Below are 16,645 nucleotides of genomic sequence, written 5' to 3' on the forward strand. Positions count from 1 at the left end.
TTGAAATGATGACAGAATGATCATTTTGAGTGCATTATTATCTCCTCAGCTCTCCAACACTGTAAAACTGGCACATTTTCATGGAGCATAATTTTCACCTAAATTATCTTACAGTGCAGTAATTACAGGGGTAATCGACCTGCAGCGAGACACTATTATACATCATGATGCTGATGAAAGCATTCTTACAGCAACTGACAAAATTGGTGGTTCTCAACTTATAATCTTTGCATTACCAGCACAGATCTTTAACTGCCATCAAAACCATCTCTTAACTATCTGTGTGTGTGCGCGCGTGTATGTGTGTGTTTGTGTGTGTGTGTGTTTCATATATGTCAGCTTGTTGTGATTATTTCTAGCATTTACCAAATGCACTATTTAATATTTAAAGACGCAACGTGACAACTTCCAAACAAGTAAATGAATATAAATCATTTCTGGGAGATGGGTCTAAAATAGGGGAGACTCCCGGAAAAAACAAGAGTGTTGGCAGATATGGATATAACTGTACTGTATTATAACGTGATATAATAATACTGTATGTAAACACATATGTAATGAACAGCAGCCCGCACCAATTTACACTTAAATTATAAAACATTTCAGCAATAATACTTTTGAGAATGCGTCTAAGCTATAGACTTGACACTGTACTGGCTGAAAAGTTCATTTCAGGTCATTACTAGCCAAAAAAAAAAAGGGGCAAACTGCGCTTTAGTCACAGAATGGAATTTTCGCCACTAGAGGGCGCATAATCACAACAAACAAAGGTGTATTTTGAGTGTGGAATCATAGGAGTCTTTATTTCATTCTATGCTACTCCTCCAGAACTCATGTTGATGAATGAGCTAAAGTATTATCATGGTAATAAACGAAAACTTTGGAAACACTCCAAGGAAAGTAAATAGTGAGTAATTTGTCATATTTGAGCGAACTATCCCTTTAAGACAAGATATTGTAGATGATCAGGGTAAACAAACAAAAATGCTGATTATAGTTCAACAGTTGATTGATTACATTAAGAATTGCTAATTTTTTCATTCATTCATTTTCCTTAGTGCCTTATTTATCAGGGGTCACCACAGTGGAATGAACCGCCAACTATTCCAGCACATAATGCCCTTCCAGCGGCAACTCAATACTGGAACACCCATACTCTCTTGCATTCACACTCATAAACTACGGCCAAACAATTCACCTGTAGCGCATGCAAACTCCACACAGAAACGCCAACTGGTCTAGCCGAGACTCAAACCAGCAACCTTCTTACTGTTAAACTTTTAACTTCGCATCAGTCTTAAAACCATGATGTAAAAACAGAAGGGTCAAACTATAAATAGGAAAATTACTAAATATTTTCCGGTCATTTTTGAGCGAGATGCTAATGGTCTAGTTCAGAAGTGTCCAAACTCGGTCCTGGACAGTTTAGCTCCAGCTCTAATCAAACACACCTGAAGCAGCTAATCAAGCTCATACTACAGTAGATATACTAGAATCTTCCTGGCAGGTGTGTTGAAGCAAGTTGAAGCTAAATTCAGCAGGACACCGGCCCTCCAGGTTCGAGTTCAGACACGCCTGATCTAGTATGAAGCAGAGTAAAGCTCTCAAAGTGAAACGAGAATGCTGGAGCTTGACGTGGCACAAAAACAGCAGAGCTTTTATTATGCCACAGTCCACAACTTCCAGTTCTTCAGCTTGTAATCACGTGGAGAAAAATGAGCACTATTTTATCAGACTTAATACGTTTTAGGCTTCTTTTTTAACGCTGCTCTGTGCAGTCTAACAAAACACACAACATATTAACGCAACTTTGTTATTTTCCTGTTTTTTTTTTTGTTTTTTTTTTACCAAAACTAGAAATCAAGGTTGCGTGACGTTACCCCTGTTGAAAAATCCAGATTAAACCAGCCTAAGATGGCCGGCTGGTTCTAGCTGGTCGACCAGCCTGGGGTCTAGAGAGGTTTTGGTCACTTCCAGGCTGGTTTCCAGCCATTAACAGCCTGGTTTAGCTGGACAGGCTGGGAAATGACCAGCTAAAACCAGCTTGACCAGCCTAGCCAGCCAAAACCAGCTATGTCCCGCTTAAACCAGGATGGTCAAGCTGGGTTTAGATGGTTTTATCTGGTCACTTTCCAGCCTGACCAGCTAAGACCAGGCTGGAAATGGCTGGAAACCAGTGGCCAAAACCCCTCTAAAACCAGGCTGGTCGGCCAGCTAAAACCAGCCAACCATCCTAAGCTGGATTTTTCAGCAGGGATTAGCAAAAACACACACCAAAATATTCGCCTCACTAACTAAAACTGCTTTTTTTTAGATTTGAACATTCTTCAAAATGTTCGGGATACTCCAAGTAAAGCAAATACCATCAGCAAAATACCCTCTTCTAGTAGTTTTTGGATATTTTAGTGTAAACAAATCTGACATATTGTGCCTTTAAGTGGCGTAAAAACACTTAGTCCACCGGCACTGGCTTTCTCTGAAGGAGTTTTACAAAGGGCAAGATTAGCCGCTCTTCACGGATTGACAGCTGTCCTTTCATCTCTCCGTCTGCGCTGTTTTCTCCTGGATGTGGACAGATGGATGTGGAGAAGTTAAAAGGCTGCTGGGAGGCGCAGGAACAAGTGCAGGCTGTTCCAGGTGAGCGGAGAGGTCGCGTGCCGTGACCTCAGGGAAAGAGAGACAGCGTTTCCTCCCTGAATCACTGTCACTGCTTTCATGACCTCTAATTATCCCTCCATTAGCAGGAGAGATTCCTATCTGAGCCTTCCTCCACTCATCATCGCTCCTAGTGTGGACGTCTGACAAGGTCAGAGCTCTGATCTGAGGCATTACAGTCTCACTACTGCTTCCAAAATTACACAACGCAAATAAGAGAATAATCCAGGTAGTAATAATCAAGTTAAAGGGATAGTTCACCCAAATTTCAGTTTACTTTCAATTTTGTTGAATGTTGGAAACCTGTAACCATTGACTTCTATATTGTTTGTTTGTTTTTTTTGTACCATGGACGTCAATGGTTACCGGTTTTCAGCTTTCTTCAAAATATCTCTAATTATCCCTCCATTAGCAGGGGAGATTTCTATCTGAGCCTTCCTCCTCCCATTATTTGGTCCTCATGTGGATGTTTGATGAGGTTAGAGCTCTGATTGGAGGCATTAGAGTCCACCACTGCTTCCAAAATTAGACAAAGAAACTAAATGCAAAAAATGGTAACGCAAATAGAGGAACAATCCAGGTAATAATCAGGTTAATCAAAATAAAGGTATAGTTCACCCCAAAATAAAACATATTCATACTTTTTTTTTAATACTTTTAATTCTGTTGAACACAAAAGAAGTTATTTTGAAGAATGTTGGAAACCTGTTACCATTGACTTCTATATTATTTAGCCTTTTTTTAGTTCTATGGAAGTCAATGGTTACAGGTTTTCAGCTTTCTTCAAAATATCACTAATTAGCAGGAGAGATTCCTTTCTGAGCCTTCCTCCTCCCTTCATTCGCTCCAAGTGTGGATGTTTGACGAGGTTATAGCTCTGATTGGAGGCATTGCAGTCCACTACTGCTTTTAAACGTACACTAATCGCAACGCAAAGCAAAAAAATTTTAAAATAAAGAAATAAATTTGCAATGCAAACAGGGGAAAAACTCAGAACTATAAGAAGCAATCATCAGGTTAATCAAAAGAAAGGGGTAGTTCACCTAAAAATGAAAATTGTTTCATTGTTTACTCATAATTACTTTTTAAACTTTTAATTCTGTTCAACACAAAAAAAGATACTTTGAAGAATGTTGGAAAACTGGAAGCATTGACTTCCTTTTTTGTATGATGGAAGTCAATGATTACAGGTTTTCAGCATTCTTCAAAATATCTTCTTTTGTGTTTAATAGAAGAAAGCAATTCTTAAAGGAACTTGAGGGTCGAAATCTTTCATTTTTGGGGGAACTATCTCTTTAAGACAAGACACTGCACATGATTAGGGTAAAATAATAGCTAATTGTTATCATCATAGTTCAACAGTTGATTGATAACTTCAAGAATTGCTCATTTTTTTGCATTAGAATTATATAATTGTATACACTGGACAATACGGCCTAGAAAACCGCAAATTTTCATGTTGTGTTGGTAAATCAAAAAAAATATATAGAAAACTCAAACTTTAAATTGGAAAATGACCACAATTTCATTGAAATAAAATTTCATGTTTGAGCGAGATGCTAATAGTCTAATCCGATTCAATGATCTATGCTAAGCTAAGCTAAAAGTGCTCCCGCCAGACCCAGAAAATTAAAAATGGTAAAACACAACTGTTAAATCTAGGACAGTTGTAAAATGAGCCTATTTCCAAAAAAAAAAAAAATTAGTGTTTCTTTAAGAACGACCTTACTTTCTGTCAACTTTACATTTAATTAACAGGTAAAGTATTACAGCTCAGATAAATGTTTTGTGTCTAATTGTTTAGTTTTGATGGCTTTATTCTGTGAGAACAACCGGCTGGATGTACATTATCCTATACTTATGCAAAGTCATTATTTATTCAAATATGTATAACTTCTATACATTTCATTGAAGAACAAACAAATAATTGTGATAAAACAGCCATTAAAATACGTTGTGTGGTTAAATTTTACAGAATTGGTAGAACTGGTAAGTCTCACACTTAATAATGATTTTTGATCCTAACTCTGAGTAGTGCTGCAAAATTAATAACATGAAAACAGCATATTTAATTGTTTATCCTTGGCATGTGACGGCTTTGAACGCTCGGACTTTGAAGTGTTGTTGCCTACTGCACACAAAGATCTGAAAATACACCATCACTGGCGTCTTTTAGTCTTTGGGTGTCTGTCAGACTGCCTGATTTATGAAGAGGCCAGCAAAAAAATAGATTACCACTGTATATCTGCAACTTACTATTAATTGTGTACATATCGTATGTGCATACATACTATAATTACAAATATAAACAATTACTATAATACAATAAAGATACAATATTTCTAATATCACAAATATATTAAGGTTAAATCTATTTATTATATAGATATAGTGTATTTAAAACTTTTAAATTAAACATTTATATAATTACAAAAATATTACAGTTCTATTCCACCCCATAAATAAAAGAAACCATATCAAAACCTCTTTTATCTCTGTGTTTATCTGAAAATAGCTGCAAATCAGACTCAATCAGCAGCCATACATTATATTTGTAAACAATAACTAATAAATATAACATGCATACACCGATAATCAAAGAAAGCAAACATTTATCATATTTTTATCATTACAGAATGAAATATGACCCACGCATGTCCTGACAGGTGTGCTGAGACTAACACACGCATCATGTAAGTCACTACTTTAAATAAATAAAAAAAACATTAAAAGCTTATATTTTCTATCAAACTTCAAAGCAGCCAATGCGTTTTGATGTATTATGAGGGCCTGTGCAATGCAGCTCCAGTGAACCCAGAGGCGGCTCATGTTAGAGATCACAGTAATATTATCCAAACTGAAAGACGGCGAAGAAGACACAGAAGGAGGAAAACAAGTAGCAGAATAGATTATTTCAACCCAGTATAAACCATATATAAAATAGATCACACTATATAAGCACTTATATATGCACATTATTACATTTTAGGTGCATATTTGACCCAAAATGCTCGCAGTTTTGAGCCCTGCATGCTCCTTTTCCATAAAATTTCTCAAAATGTTGGCCTTTTTGTAAACACATCATGAAATGCTGAAGATATCAAAAATATTTAAGAGCAATAAACTCAATTTTAATGCAGCAGAGCGGTCCTCAGTGTGTTTTGAAGATTTGTTATGCCTTTTCCTTTCTTTTATTTATTAATGTTAAAGGAAATTTCAATCAAAAATGAAGATTTACTCACTATTTACTTACACTCAGGTGGTTTCTAAACCTTTATGAGTTCCATTATTCTCAAAATGTTACTAATTTCAAACATTTATGAGTTTCTTTCTTTTGATAAACACAAAATAAGATATTTTGAAGAATGCTGCAAATAACCGTGCTTGTCTAGGACAAAAAAAAAGCTAATTTTCATTTTGCGTCTGTCTTGAAATATGATGTAAATAATAAAAAATTCTATATATATATATATATATATATATATATATATATATATATATATATATATATATATATATATATATATATAGAACAGTCAAACTTTAAATTAGAAAATTATCGAAATTAACGAGATGCTAATGGTCTAATCCGATTCAATGATCTATGCTAAGCTAAGATAAAAGCGCTCCCGCTGGAGCCAGAGATTGGATAAATAAGATTAAAAATAGTTAAACTCAGGCGGCTAATAATTTCAAACATTTATAAGTTGCTTTCTTCTGATGAACACAAAAGAAGATACTTTGAAGAATGTTGCAAACAACTGTGTTTGTCTAAGGCAAATAGCATTTTAAGGGATAAACCCACCCTGGCCATAGTCTCCTCAAGCTCATGCCATCAGGCAGGCGGTACCGAAGCCTGAGGAGCAAATCAGTGCAGTTGTGTAATCCTGTCATCATAAGACTTTTGAATAAGACCATATTTTAAATACAATTGATAGCTTGTATGTAATAATAAATGTATAAACAGTTAAACTAGCACAAATTGTCAACATAACTATTATAACAAACTGTGTAATAGTTATTTAAGTATTCCCTTTTTTTTAAAGGGGTGGTCCAGAGTGTATTTTTAAGGCTTGGTTGTGTTTATGGGGTGCAAAGCCATGTGTGCCCATGCTTCATTTGTAGAAAATCATGTTGTTTTTTTGTCAGATATCTTACATTGATTAAATACAGCTACTCTGCTAACATGAAAACAACTGTCATATTACTTAGTTCCTCTGAAGACCCACCTGAAAAAGGCTCTGATTGGTCAGCTAACATAATGTGCTGTGATTCCCAGATCAGCTCCACATCACCAGGAAGTGTCTCTGTTATAACATTACAGTGCCTATGGCCACGCCCCTTTGCTGCACAGGGTGTATGTACATAACCTGAAGAATTTATGACATCATTAACCTGGACCTATTTTTTAGTAGTCCCCAAACTTCGTTTGCTGTAGGCTTTGCTAAGCTAACTCTGTAAAAGCCAATGTCTCCTTTTGCATTGAACTTTAAACGTATTACATTCAGAGATGTTGTTTATGTTCACACAGCTACATTACACATTAACTAAAGTTTAAAATATGATATTATAGTGGACCAGCCCTTTGAATTGGGTTACATTTATATATATATATATATATATATATATATATATATATATATATATATATATATATATATATATATATATATATATATATATATATATATATATATATATATATATAAATAAAACTATATTTTTATATATTTTTAAAATTACAAAAAGCTTGTTTATCAGGTTTGTTGGGTTTTTACAGTGTTTGTTGTTATTGTTGGGTCCAATGTAACGTAATTTCTTGGGAGAAAGTAAATAGTCAGTAATTATTTATTTTTGGGTGAACTATCCCTTTAAGACAAGATACTGCAGATGATTAGGGCAAACAAAAATAGCAAATATTATCATCATACTTCTCCAGTTGATAAATAGCATCAAGAAATGCTAATTTTTTCACTAGGAGGCCTAGGAGTATAGTTCCTAGACACATCGGCCTAGAAAATAGCAACTTTTCATGTTGCGTCAGTCTTAAAGCAATGTAAATCAAACAAATATAGAAAAGTCAAAGTTAAATCAGAAAACCAACAAAATTTCATCCAAAATAAATGTACATTTTTGAGCGAGATGCTAATGGTCTAATCCGATTAATTAATTACGATTAACATAATTGTGTTCAGCATTATAATTTATTGCAATGCTTTGAATGACAAAAATAAAGGAAACTGAACTGAAACCTGTGTTGACTTCCACAGTACTATGGACGGTTATAGGTTTCCAAATATCTTTAAAGTATTTTCTGTTGTGTTTATCAGAAGAAAGCAACTCATAAATGTTTGGGATTTTTGAGTGAACTATCCCTTAGCCACAATACATTGTAAAGTGCGCTATAGAAATGAAGATGAACTGAAAATATGTTTCACAACATTACATGAAGGGCTCAGTGGTTAGCACAATCCCCTCACAGCAAGAAGGTTGTTGGTTCGAGCCCTGGCTGAGTCAGTTGGCATTTCTGTGTTGAGTTTGTTGAGTTTCCCCCACAGTCCAAGGACATGCCCTATAGGTGAATTGAATAAGCTAAATTGGCCGTAGTGTGTATGTGTGTGTGTGAAATAGTGTGTATGGGTGTTTCCCAGTGTTGGGTTTGCGGCTGGAAGGGCATCTGCTGCGTAAAACATATGCTGGATAAGTTGGCGATTCATTCTGCTGCGGCGACCACTGATTACTAAAGGGACTAAGCCGAAAAGAAAATGAATGACCATTAAATGTCCCCCTCGCACACCTATCACACCTTCGGTCTCACCACAGAAACCAGACTGGTTACACTCATACCCCAAATTACACTGTCTTGAGCTTCTTTCTTTGTGTAATTACCGGTAATCTGCCTGTAAATGAAATTATAGTGGGCAAATGAAACCACTTTGCGGACAGCTTAAGTATAGGAAACCTGGCCTCCCTTCTCCGTGACGTAAGCCTGGACTCTGTAAGATCCAAGTGTCGCTCTAAAAACAGAAGCTATCCGTAATAAAGGACTACAGTATTTATGACTCTCCGCCCATAGGCCAGTCTGATACCTTTAAATTGTTCCGTGCCACTCGTAAAAATACAGCTTCAGCGCTTTGTGAAGCCACATCAACTACATCAAAACCTGTAAATAGCTTGTACAGCGCATACACACGAGATTAGACGGCGAACAAAGTCCAAAAGAGGCGTCAAGAGGACAATGAGGAGAATTTACCTGGGGAATTTACCTCCAGTAGCCGCTGGAGGTCGCTGATGCTGTTGATTTCGCTGTGGGACAGTCTGTCGATGAACTCCTGAGGGATGGGAAACTCCTTCTGGAGACGCACAAAAATAAATCTTTTTGAATTTTGGACGACAAATAAAGTTATTTATACATGATATATTGACAAACGCGCATCAGTTACAAGAAGTACACTCCTTAAAGTTGATAAATCATCCGGAATAACTGTTTATTTATCACATGTATGCATGCATTTCAACAATAATACAACACATCATGCGATATTAAGTATATTTAAGTACATAAGCAGCTAAAATAAGGTTTTCCTCAGATTTCAATAAGCAAAATAACTTATCTAAATTAGGCTACTCCTCATTAAAATGATGCGCAGTGCCATTTGACGAAAACAGCTCAAGTACATCACATCAGAGTCTCCTCTGTTTGTATGTTTCTATGATATTTTGAAGTTTTGACAGAAGAGGGCGATCTTCAATAGTCAACCCCCTTCCCATGATTTTGTACAGTAAAAACAGCAGGGACATTAGTAGAAATAGATATTGTACACGAGGCCAGTAAGTGACCATGAGTGAAGCTTGGAAAATGGCATTTCATAATCTATCTATCTATCTATCTATCTATCTATCTATCTATCTATCTATCTATCTATCTATCTGCATAAATAAATATAAAATGAAACGGACCACTTCGTCAGGTAGCCTAATAAATGCATAAATATGTAAATGCTGTCGCAAAATATTTCAGATATCTATATTTTTATGACATGTTCACACGCAAACACAGCTGAACTGATATCATAAACTATGGATCTTACATGCACTTGGGATCATAGCATGCAAAGATCGTTTATTATATACCATAATGCGAATACACCTCATAAATGTACACATTGAGGGAACTGAACCGATTTATAGCTTTATGATGAAATATGAGGTTGATTATATAAACTCGGCGACCTGATTTGGTGTGACAAGACAATCCAGAACATGTTGGATGTAACAAGTGCTTCTTTCTCATTTCTGTGAGCTCTTTACCTCAGCAGCTGCCAGCAGAAGGTGCGAGGTGAGGAGCAGAAAGCAGCAGAATAGGGTTCTCATCTCCTTCCAATGTCAATTTCCCACCCAGCAAGAAAGATGAAGACTGTAGGAGCTTTGGATCCGCTCCTGAGCTCAGAGAGTCCAGAACCATACCTTGAAGATATCTCTCTATAAATGACCCGATGCACCAGCTCAAGTCTAAAGAGGAAAAAAAAAATCCGAGCTGGAGCTCCAGGTGTTGGTCCAAATGCTGGAGAAGAAGAAAAAGATCTCAAAAGTTGCAAAAGGTCGTCATGGCTGTCCAACAATCCGAATAGTTAAAGCCTTTTGCATTGCCTATGCCAATTAATGAAGAATAAAACTCTTTGGGAAACTTCAGAAGAGTTTAGAAGTGAGTCCATGCACCTCATGTGGAGCTCAGCACCGGCTCTTCCAAAAGTGGCTCGTCATGCGGTGAAAGTACAATCCTAGCAGGTTAGTATCCATGAATAAAGCAAGGAGGGGAAGAGCTCAGAGCTGGTCTTGTTGTCAGGAGCTCGTGCACTGAATGCTGTCTCATGCGCGTCTGATCTGCGGAATATATGCGCCTCCCCTCGCGCTCCGGTAATCACCGATGAGCGCTCGAGGAGGCGGTTGGCTGGAGCTGCATGTCAGATTTAACCCTTCAACCCCTTATTGAGGCGCTCCGATCTTACATCTGAGCCTAGTTTACAATGTGACAGCTGAAACGGGTCATCTTAGTAATCATGCCAGAGTATGCAAACTTTCACCAATCTACATGGCCTCGAATTATTTCATATTGCTTTCTTTACGCTGTCTTCAACGGAAAAGTAGACTAGCAAACAATTTCTGCACTCTAAATGTGAAGAAACCTCATGTTAGGAAATTTATTTACAGCAGCTTATCTAATAGAGTGCAGTGATTTACATTTGATTTTATTGCACTGTTCTTTGATTTGTTAAAACACGTTACACTTGTTAAAAATAGTACATGTATATATATTATGAAGAATTAATTTAATTAATTGGGCGCATTTAAAGTCCACATGAAATCAAAATGTGCAATATCTATTTTGCTAGCGCACCTTCCCAGGTAGCTAGAGCAAAAATTCTGGCCCAGATTTGGCATAAAGCTGGCACAGCAGGCATTCGTCCATCCAGTGTTCTGACGATCTGTGCTACCTCCTCAGAATGTGCTACCGGTAGCTCAATCTGTCATGTTTCATCTACCAAAACAGGGTTAGCACATCCGTTCAGCTTTTAATGTCTATCAGGATGAACTACCACATTAAATAAAGATGTAAAAACAGGGGTAGCACATAGTCATCTTCAAATGTCTATCGAAATTAACTACTGGACAATTTAGAAAAAGGCGTAGCAGCTTCAAATGTCTATCAAAGTGAACTACAACCTTATTTTTTGTTTCATTATTTTTATATTTAATTTGTTTATTAGAGTGGTCATTCATTCCGATTGACATTTGAAGCTGAAAAAATGCGCTATACCCTGTTTTTACACCCTTTTTTTAGATGAACTATGACAGATTGAGCTACCAGTAGCACATTCTGAGGAGGTAGCACAGGTTGTCAGAACACCGGCACTGGCATTCAGCATGTGGGCCAAACATGGTTCAGTTTTGGCAGAGGTAGCAATGTCTGTAAGGTGGCACACAAGACTTGGCATATATATCAATAGTATTTGGCCCAGATGTTACAAATTTATAGGTTGGCCACGTAAGTGTGTGTGTGGACTATCTTGACCCTCTTTTACAATTCTTTTCATCAGCATGGACCTTTTGAGCTAGACTTTAATGTAGGGATGAAGGAGATGGTAAGAGAACAGTGTACAGCAGGGGTGTCCGAACTCGGTCCTGGAGGGCCAGTCTCCTCCAGATTTTAACTTCAACTTGCTTCAACACACCTGCAAGATGTTTCTAGAAAGCCTAGTAAGAGCTTGATTAGCTAGCCCAGGTGTGTCTGATTGGGGTTGGTACTACACTTTGCAGGACACCGGCCCTCCAGGACCCAGTTTGGACATGCCAGGTGTACAGGATAAACCGTGAACAGGAAGGTACTGTAGGTTGATCAGGCATCCTAAGATGATGCCCTGAGACTCAGAGTGGGGGTACTGTCTCTGTAATATTTTGGTAGCGTGATTGGACCCCTGATTCAACCTAGGAGTGAAGAGAGGATTATAGGATTGTTAATGGGAAGCGAGGAAATTGAGTGAGGGAGGAAGGGTTCGAGAAGCGAGAAGAACAGTGTCCAGTAGGAGATTGGTTAAGGAGACAAGAGAGGCTTGGTTCTGCTGCCAAACCTTTGTTAACAAGTTAACTTCATTTAAATAATTTTTTAGGTTAGGAAACATTTGAACCAATTGGGTTGCTTTGAGAAAAAGCACAGCCATAAAGCGAAATGCTTGATGGATTCAGTGGTCAAATTCCAGTTCAGGCCCAGTTATGTGCTATTAACTTAGCTGAGACTTGGCCCAGATATGGTCCATGTTTGACCCTTGTTTGAAAGCCACTTGGCCCAATCATGTACTGTAATTCACTGCAGCAAATGAGCCAAGCAAAGGCTTATTGTGTGGGCCAGATCTAGGCCAGAGACATTTTGCTATGTGGGTTTTAAAGTGAAAAAATAATCTGCGCAAGTTAATCCACTAATTAAAAACAGTACAGGTAATCTTTAATCAAAATCAAACCATTTGCTTCTACTTTGGAAAGGAAGTACTTCTCTGATGACCTCAGTTTGACGACTTTGCCAAAAAATGCTTAATCATGACTTTCAAAGCGCTTCAGAAATAAATCCCGCCCCCCAGTGAGTGTATTATACATTGGCAATCAAAGGGTTATTGGTTCATTCCGCTGTGTTGAAATAAAGAGACAGATTAGAGTTTAATTATGAATATGAATATGAAATTATGCAAATTACTATACAATTTATGTTTAATTTCTAATTTGAATATGTCTTATATTATTATTAAATTATGCAAATTAATATACAAATTATGTCTAATTTCTAATATAAACATGTGTCTAATACGAATATGTCTAATTATGAACATGAAATTATGCAAATTACTATTCAATTTATGTCTAATTTCTAATTTGAATATGTGTCTAATATGAATATATGTCTAATCATGAATATGAAATTATGCAAATTACTATACAAATTATGTCTAATTTCTAATATAAATATGTGTCTAATACGAATATGTCTAATTATGAACATGAAAATTATGTAAATTACTATACAATTTATGTCTAATTTCTAATTTGAATATGTGTCTAATACGAATATGTCTAATTATGAACATGAAAATTATGCAAATTACTATACAATTTATGTCTAATTTCTAATTTGAATATGTGTCTAATACGAATATGTCTAATTATGAACATGAAATTATGCAAATTACTATACAATTTATGTCTAATTTCTAATTTGAATATGTGTCTAATATGAATATATGTCTAATCATGAATATGAAATTATGCAAATTACTATACAAATTATGTCTAATTTCTAATATAAATATGTGTCTAACATGAATATATGTCTAATCATGAATATAAATATGAAATTATGCAAATTACTATACAAATTGTTTAATTTCTAAAATGAATATGTGTCTAATATGAATATTTCTAATCATGAATATAAATATGAAATTATGCAAATTACTATACAAATTATGTCAAATTTCTAATATGTATATGAGTCTAATGTGGATATATGCCTAATCATGAATATGAAATTATGCAAATTACTATACAAATGATGTCTAATTTCTAATATGAATATGTGTCTAATATGAATATGTCTAATCATGAATATGAATATGAAATTACTACACAAAATATGTCTAATTTCTAATATGTATATGAGTCTAATATGAGTACATATGTCTATTTATTATTCTGAAATTATGCAAATTACTATACAATTTATGTCTAATTTTTCTTTTTTTAGGCTACATGCAGACATAAACACCTATTTTACAAGAAACGGTTTCGTAAATACTTAAGATGTTTTTTGGTGCTCTAGAACTGCCAGTTTCAGACTGTTGAATGGTATTTTTCTGTTGATTGGTTTGATTATGCATTCACAATTGTATGAACCGTTATAGGGGGGGTCAAATGTATATTTATTCATTCATTCATTTTCTTTTCGGCTTACTCCCTTTAATAATCTGGTGTCGCCACAGCGGAATGAACCGCCAACTTATCCAGCATATGTTTTACGCAGCGGATGCCCTTCCAGCTGCAACCCATCACTGGAAAAATGTATTTTTATATTATTACTTATTTATAATATTAATTATTAATATTTCAAATACAGATCAGAGAAAGCTATTTATTATTAAAGGGCTAACCCCTCCATCCATGTCCTTCAGGGGAAATCAAGCATTAATTAGGGGGGGTCAATCCCCCCCAAACCTCCCTGTAATTCGCACCATGCTGCCCCTACTCAATACTCCGTTGGAAAATATGTCATCATACTGACAAAATGATGACACAAAGGGAACCTATTATCCAAAAATCACTTTCATAAGAGGTTCAAACACAGTTGTGTGGCAACAGACTGTGATTGTAACCAGCGTCTAATGGTAAAACTGTATTAATTTAGTTTTTTATAATCACACTTGATAAAAACAGTCTGCAGAAACACTTAGATTGATGTTCTCCCCTTGTACGTGTCATCAGAGGGGGAAAGCCCAGCTCACTGGTAATGATCTCTCACTAATAAGCATAGGACGTAAGTCTTGCTATTGAATCTGCCACTATGCTGACACATGGGCATTTGTAGCTCTGCCCTCTTTTGAAAAGAGCACAATCTCTTTTGAATTTAAAGAGACAGCCACCAAAATGGCAAAATTAGGATCAACATGTTTCAATGTGTTATAAAACATTATCTGTGTGGTATTTGAAGCTGAAACTTCACATATACACTTTAGCGACATCAGAGACTTATTTTACATCTTGTTCCCTTTTAGATATAGTTCTGACATAACCAAAAAGAGAATGTTCTACTAATAACAAGAAAACTAAAATTAGGACTACCACTTAACTTCCCCGTCACTTACACTACGCTTACATTAAAAAACGCCTATGATACATTATTAAATTGTATTTTTCTCCAGAAGTCACTAGACTACTTCATATAGTCTAAAATTAAATATTTTTTTATGAACAAATGTTGAAAGTCTTCCTCTATTCTTGCATTTGTTGTGCTTTCGATGGAAATTACATGAGAAAGAAATCCAGCTGTGAGACTTACTCAACACTTTCTCAAAGAGAAGAGCAGAAGTTCTCGTACGGTGACCTGAGAACTACTGAGAAGATCTGGAGGAGGAAGAATGAACAGAGGAAATGAAACCTGAACAAAAGCAAGGAGAGGAACAGCAACTGAGGATTTCTTTGTAAAGATTAAAAAGGGGACAACTTATTGAATGAAAGGCAAGCTTTTTGTCACAATCACCAGCAATCCAGGCTTGTAGATCGCTGGGGATCACTACTCAGTAGGTACTGCATTTGAATTTAAACGTACAACACGGCCACTAGAAAAGTACATTCTATACAGTATAAATGTGAGTAGTATGAATGGATCTCGCAGATACTACATCTACATTCTCTTGTGGTGCTTCATGGGATAGTGTAGTGTCCATCCAATGCACTCTTCAGAATCTCGCCGGAAGGAGTAGGTCATCCGGGTACTTTTCGCATACTGTTTTTCAAATTCTATGAATTCGGACTTACTACTCGGCTTGCATACTGTTTTTAGCGTACTGTATAATATGAAAGTATGCGATTTCAGACGCGGCTATTTACTTTCACTCAGGGCTACAAATCGTCACCATATGGACTACAAATCCTGTCATGCACCATACACTCACACCTGTTCCGGTTTGCCGCTGATTGCTAGCACACACAGCTCATCATTCACTCACTACCTGGAGTATAAAGACAGCATGCACACACACATCCTGGCAGAGTCTTGTTTTACTGTATGTGACATTACGACAGGTTTACCTTGCCTTGCTGTGTTAGATTCTTGCTTTGTTGTATTGTTTATTCCCGTTTACTGACCACGACTGTGGATTTCCTGTATATATCTGGTTGCCCTTGTGTTGACCGATGCTTGCCTGACCATTCTCCTAATAAACTTGGATTTGGATCCTAAGATAAAAAAAAACAGTTATTAGAAAGTAGTTATTAAACCTATTATGTTTAGAAATGTGTTAAATGCAACAAAAAAAAATCTAAATTGCGGAACAAATTTCTGTCATTTATCATGATGCCACCTTAGGTTTTATGAAGGCATTTTAATAAACGTATAAGCTCTTTTATTATACCAATAACAGCAAGTATAGTCAAATAAAGAAAGTGAGAGAGAGAAACCGAGTGAGCGGTCTGGCACCTAAGAGGGATTCCCTGTTAAAAAGCCCTTTCACTGGCAGCTGAGCAGTGTGTTCCTATAAGAACATCATACCCAATAAAGACTCGCACAGAAGCTGGCATGCAGTAAATACAGTCATAAAGCTGTGGAATATGTTCCAGAAGTGGATGACTGTTTGTTTCCAGAGGCTATACAGATGAGAATCAGCGCAGTGCTGTAAGGCAGGAATGACAGAAGCCTACTGTAACTTAACAAAAAAAAAGAGAAAGAATG

General features: G+C 36.2%; 2 protein-coding genes across 4 annotated transcripts in view; both read right to left on the reverse strand.

The window, feature by feature from the left end:
• pdgfab (platelet-derived growth factor alpha polypeptide b) overlaps nt 1-10,523 on the reverse strand; it is a 45,674-nt gene extending 35,151 nt beyond the window's left edge. Inside the window, exons 1-2 of one of the 3 annotated variants that reach the window (XM_073943598.1) lie at nt 9,967-10,521; nt 8,922-9,008 (exon numbers count right to left, since the gene is read on the reverse strand). Coding sequence is in view for 2 of the 3 variants with exons in the window: in XM_005163736.6 (XP_005163793.1) it covers nt 8,909-9,008; nt 9,967-10,029 (163 nt within the window). In the remaining variant the exon portion in view is untranslated. 3 annotated transcript variants of the gene reach the window in all.
• The window catches only part of LOC141381148 (uncharacterized), a 587,543-nt gene that overhangs the window by 277,290 nt on the left and 293,608 nt on the right, over nt 1-16,645 (reverse strand). The window lies entirely within an intron of this gene.

This window comes from Danio rerio, chromosome 3, assembly GCF_049306965.1.
Source record: "Danio rerio strain Tuebingen ecotype United States chromosome 3, GRCz12tu, whole genome shotgun sequence".
NCBI classification, from domain to species: domain Eukaryota; kingdom Metazoa; phylum Chordata; class Actinopteri; order Cypriniformes; family Danionidae; genus Danio; species Danio rerio.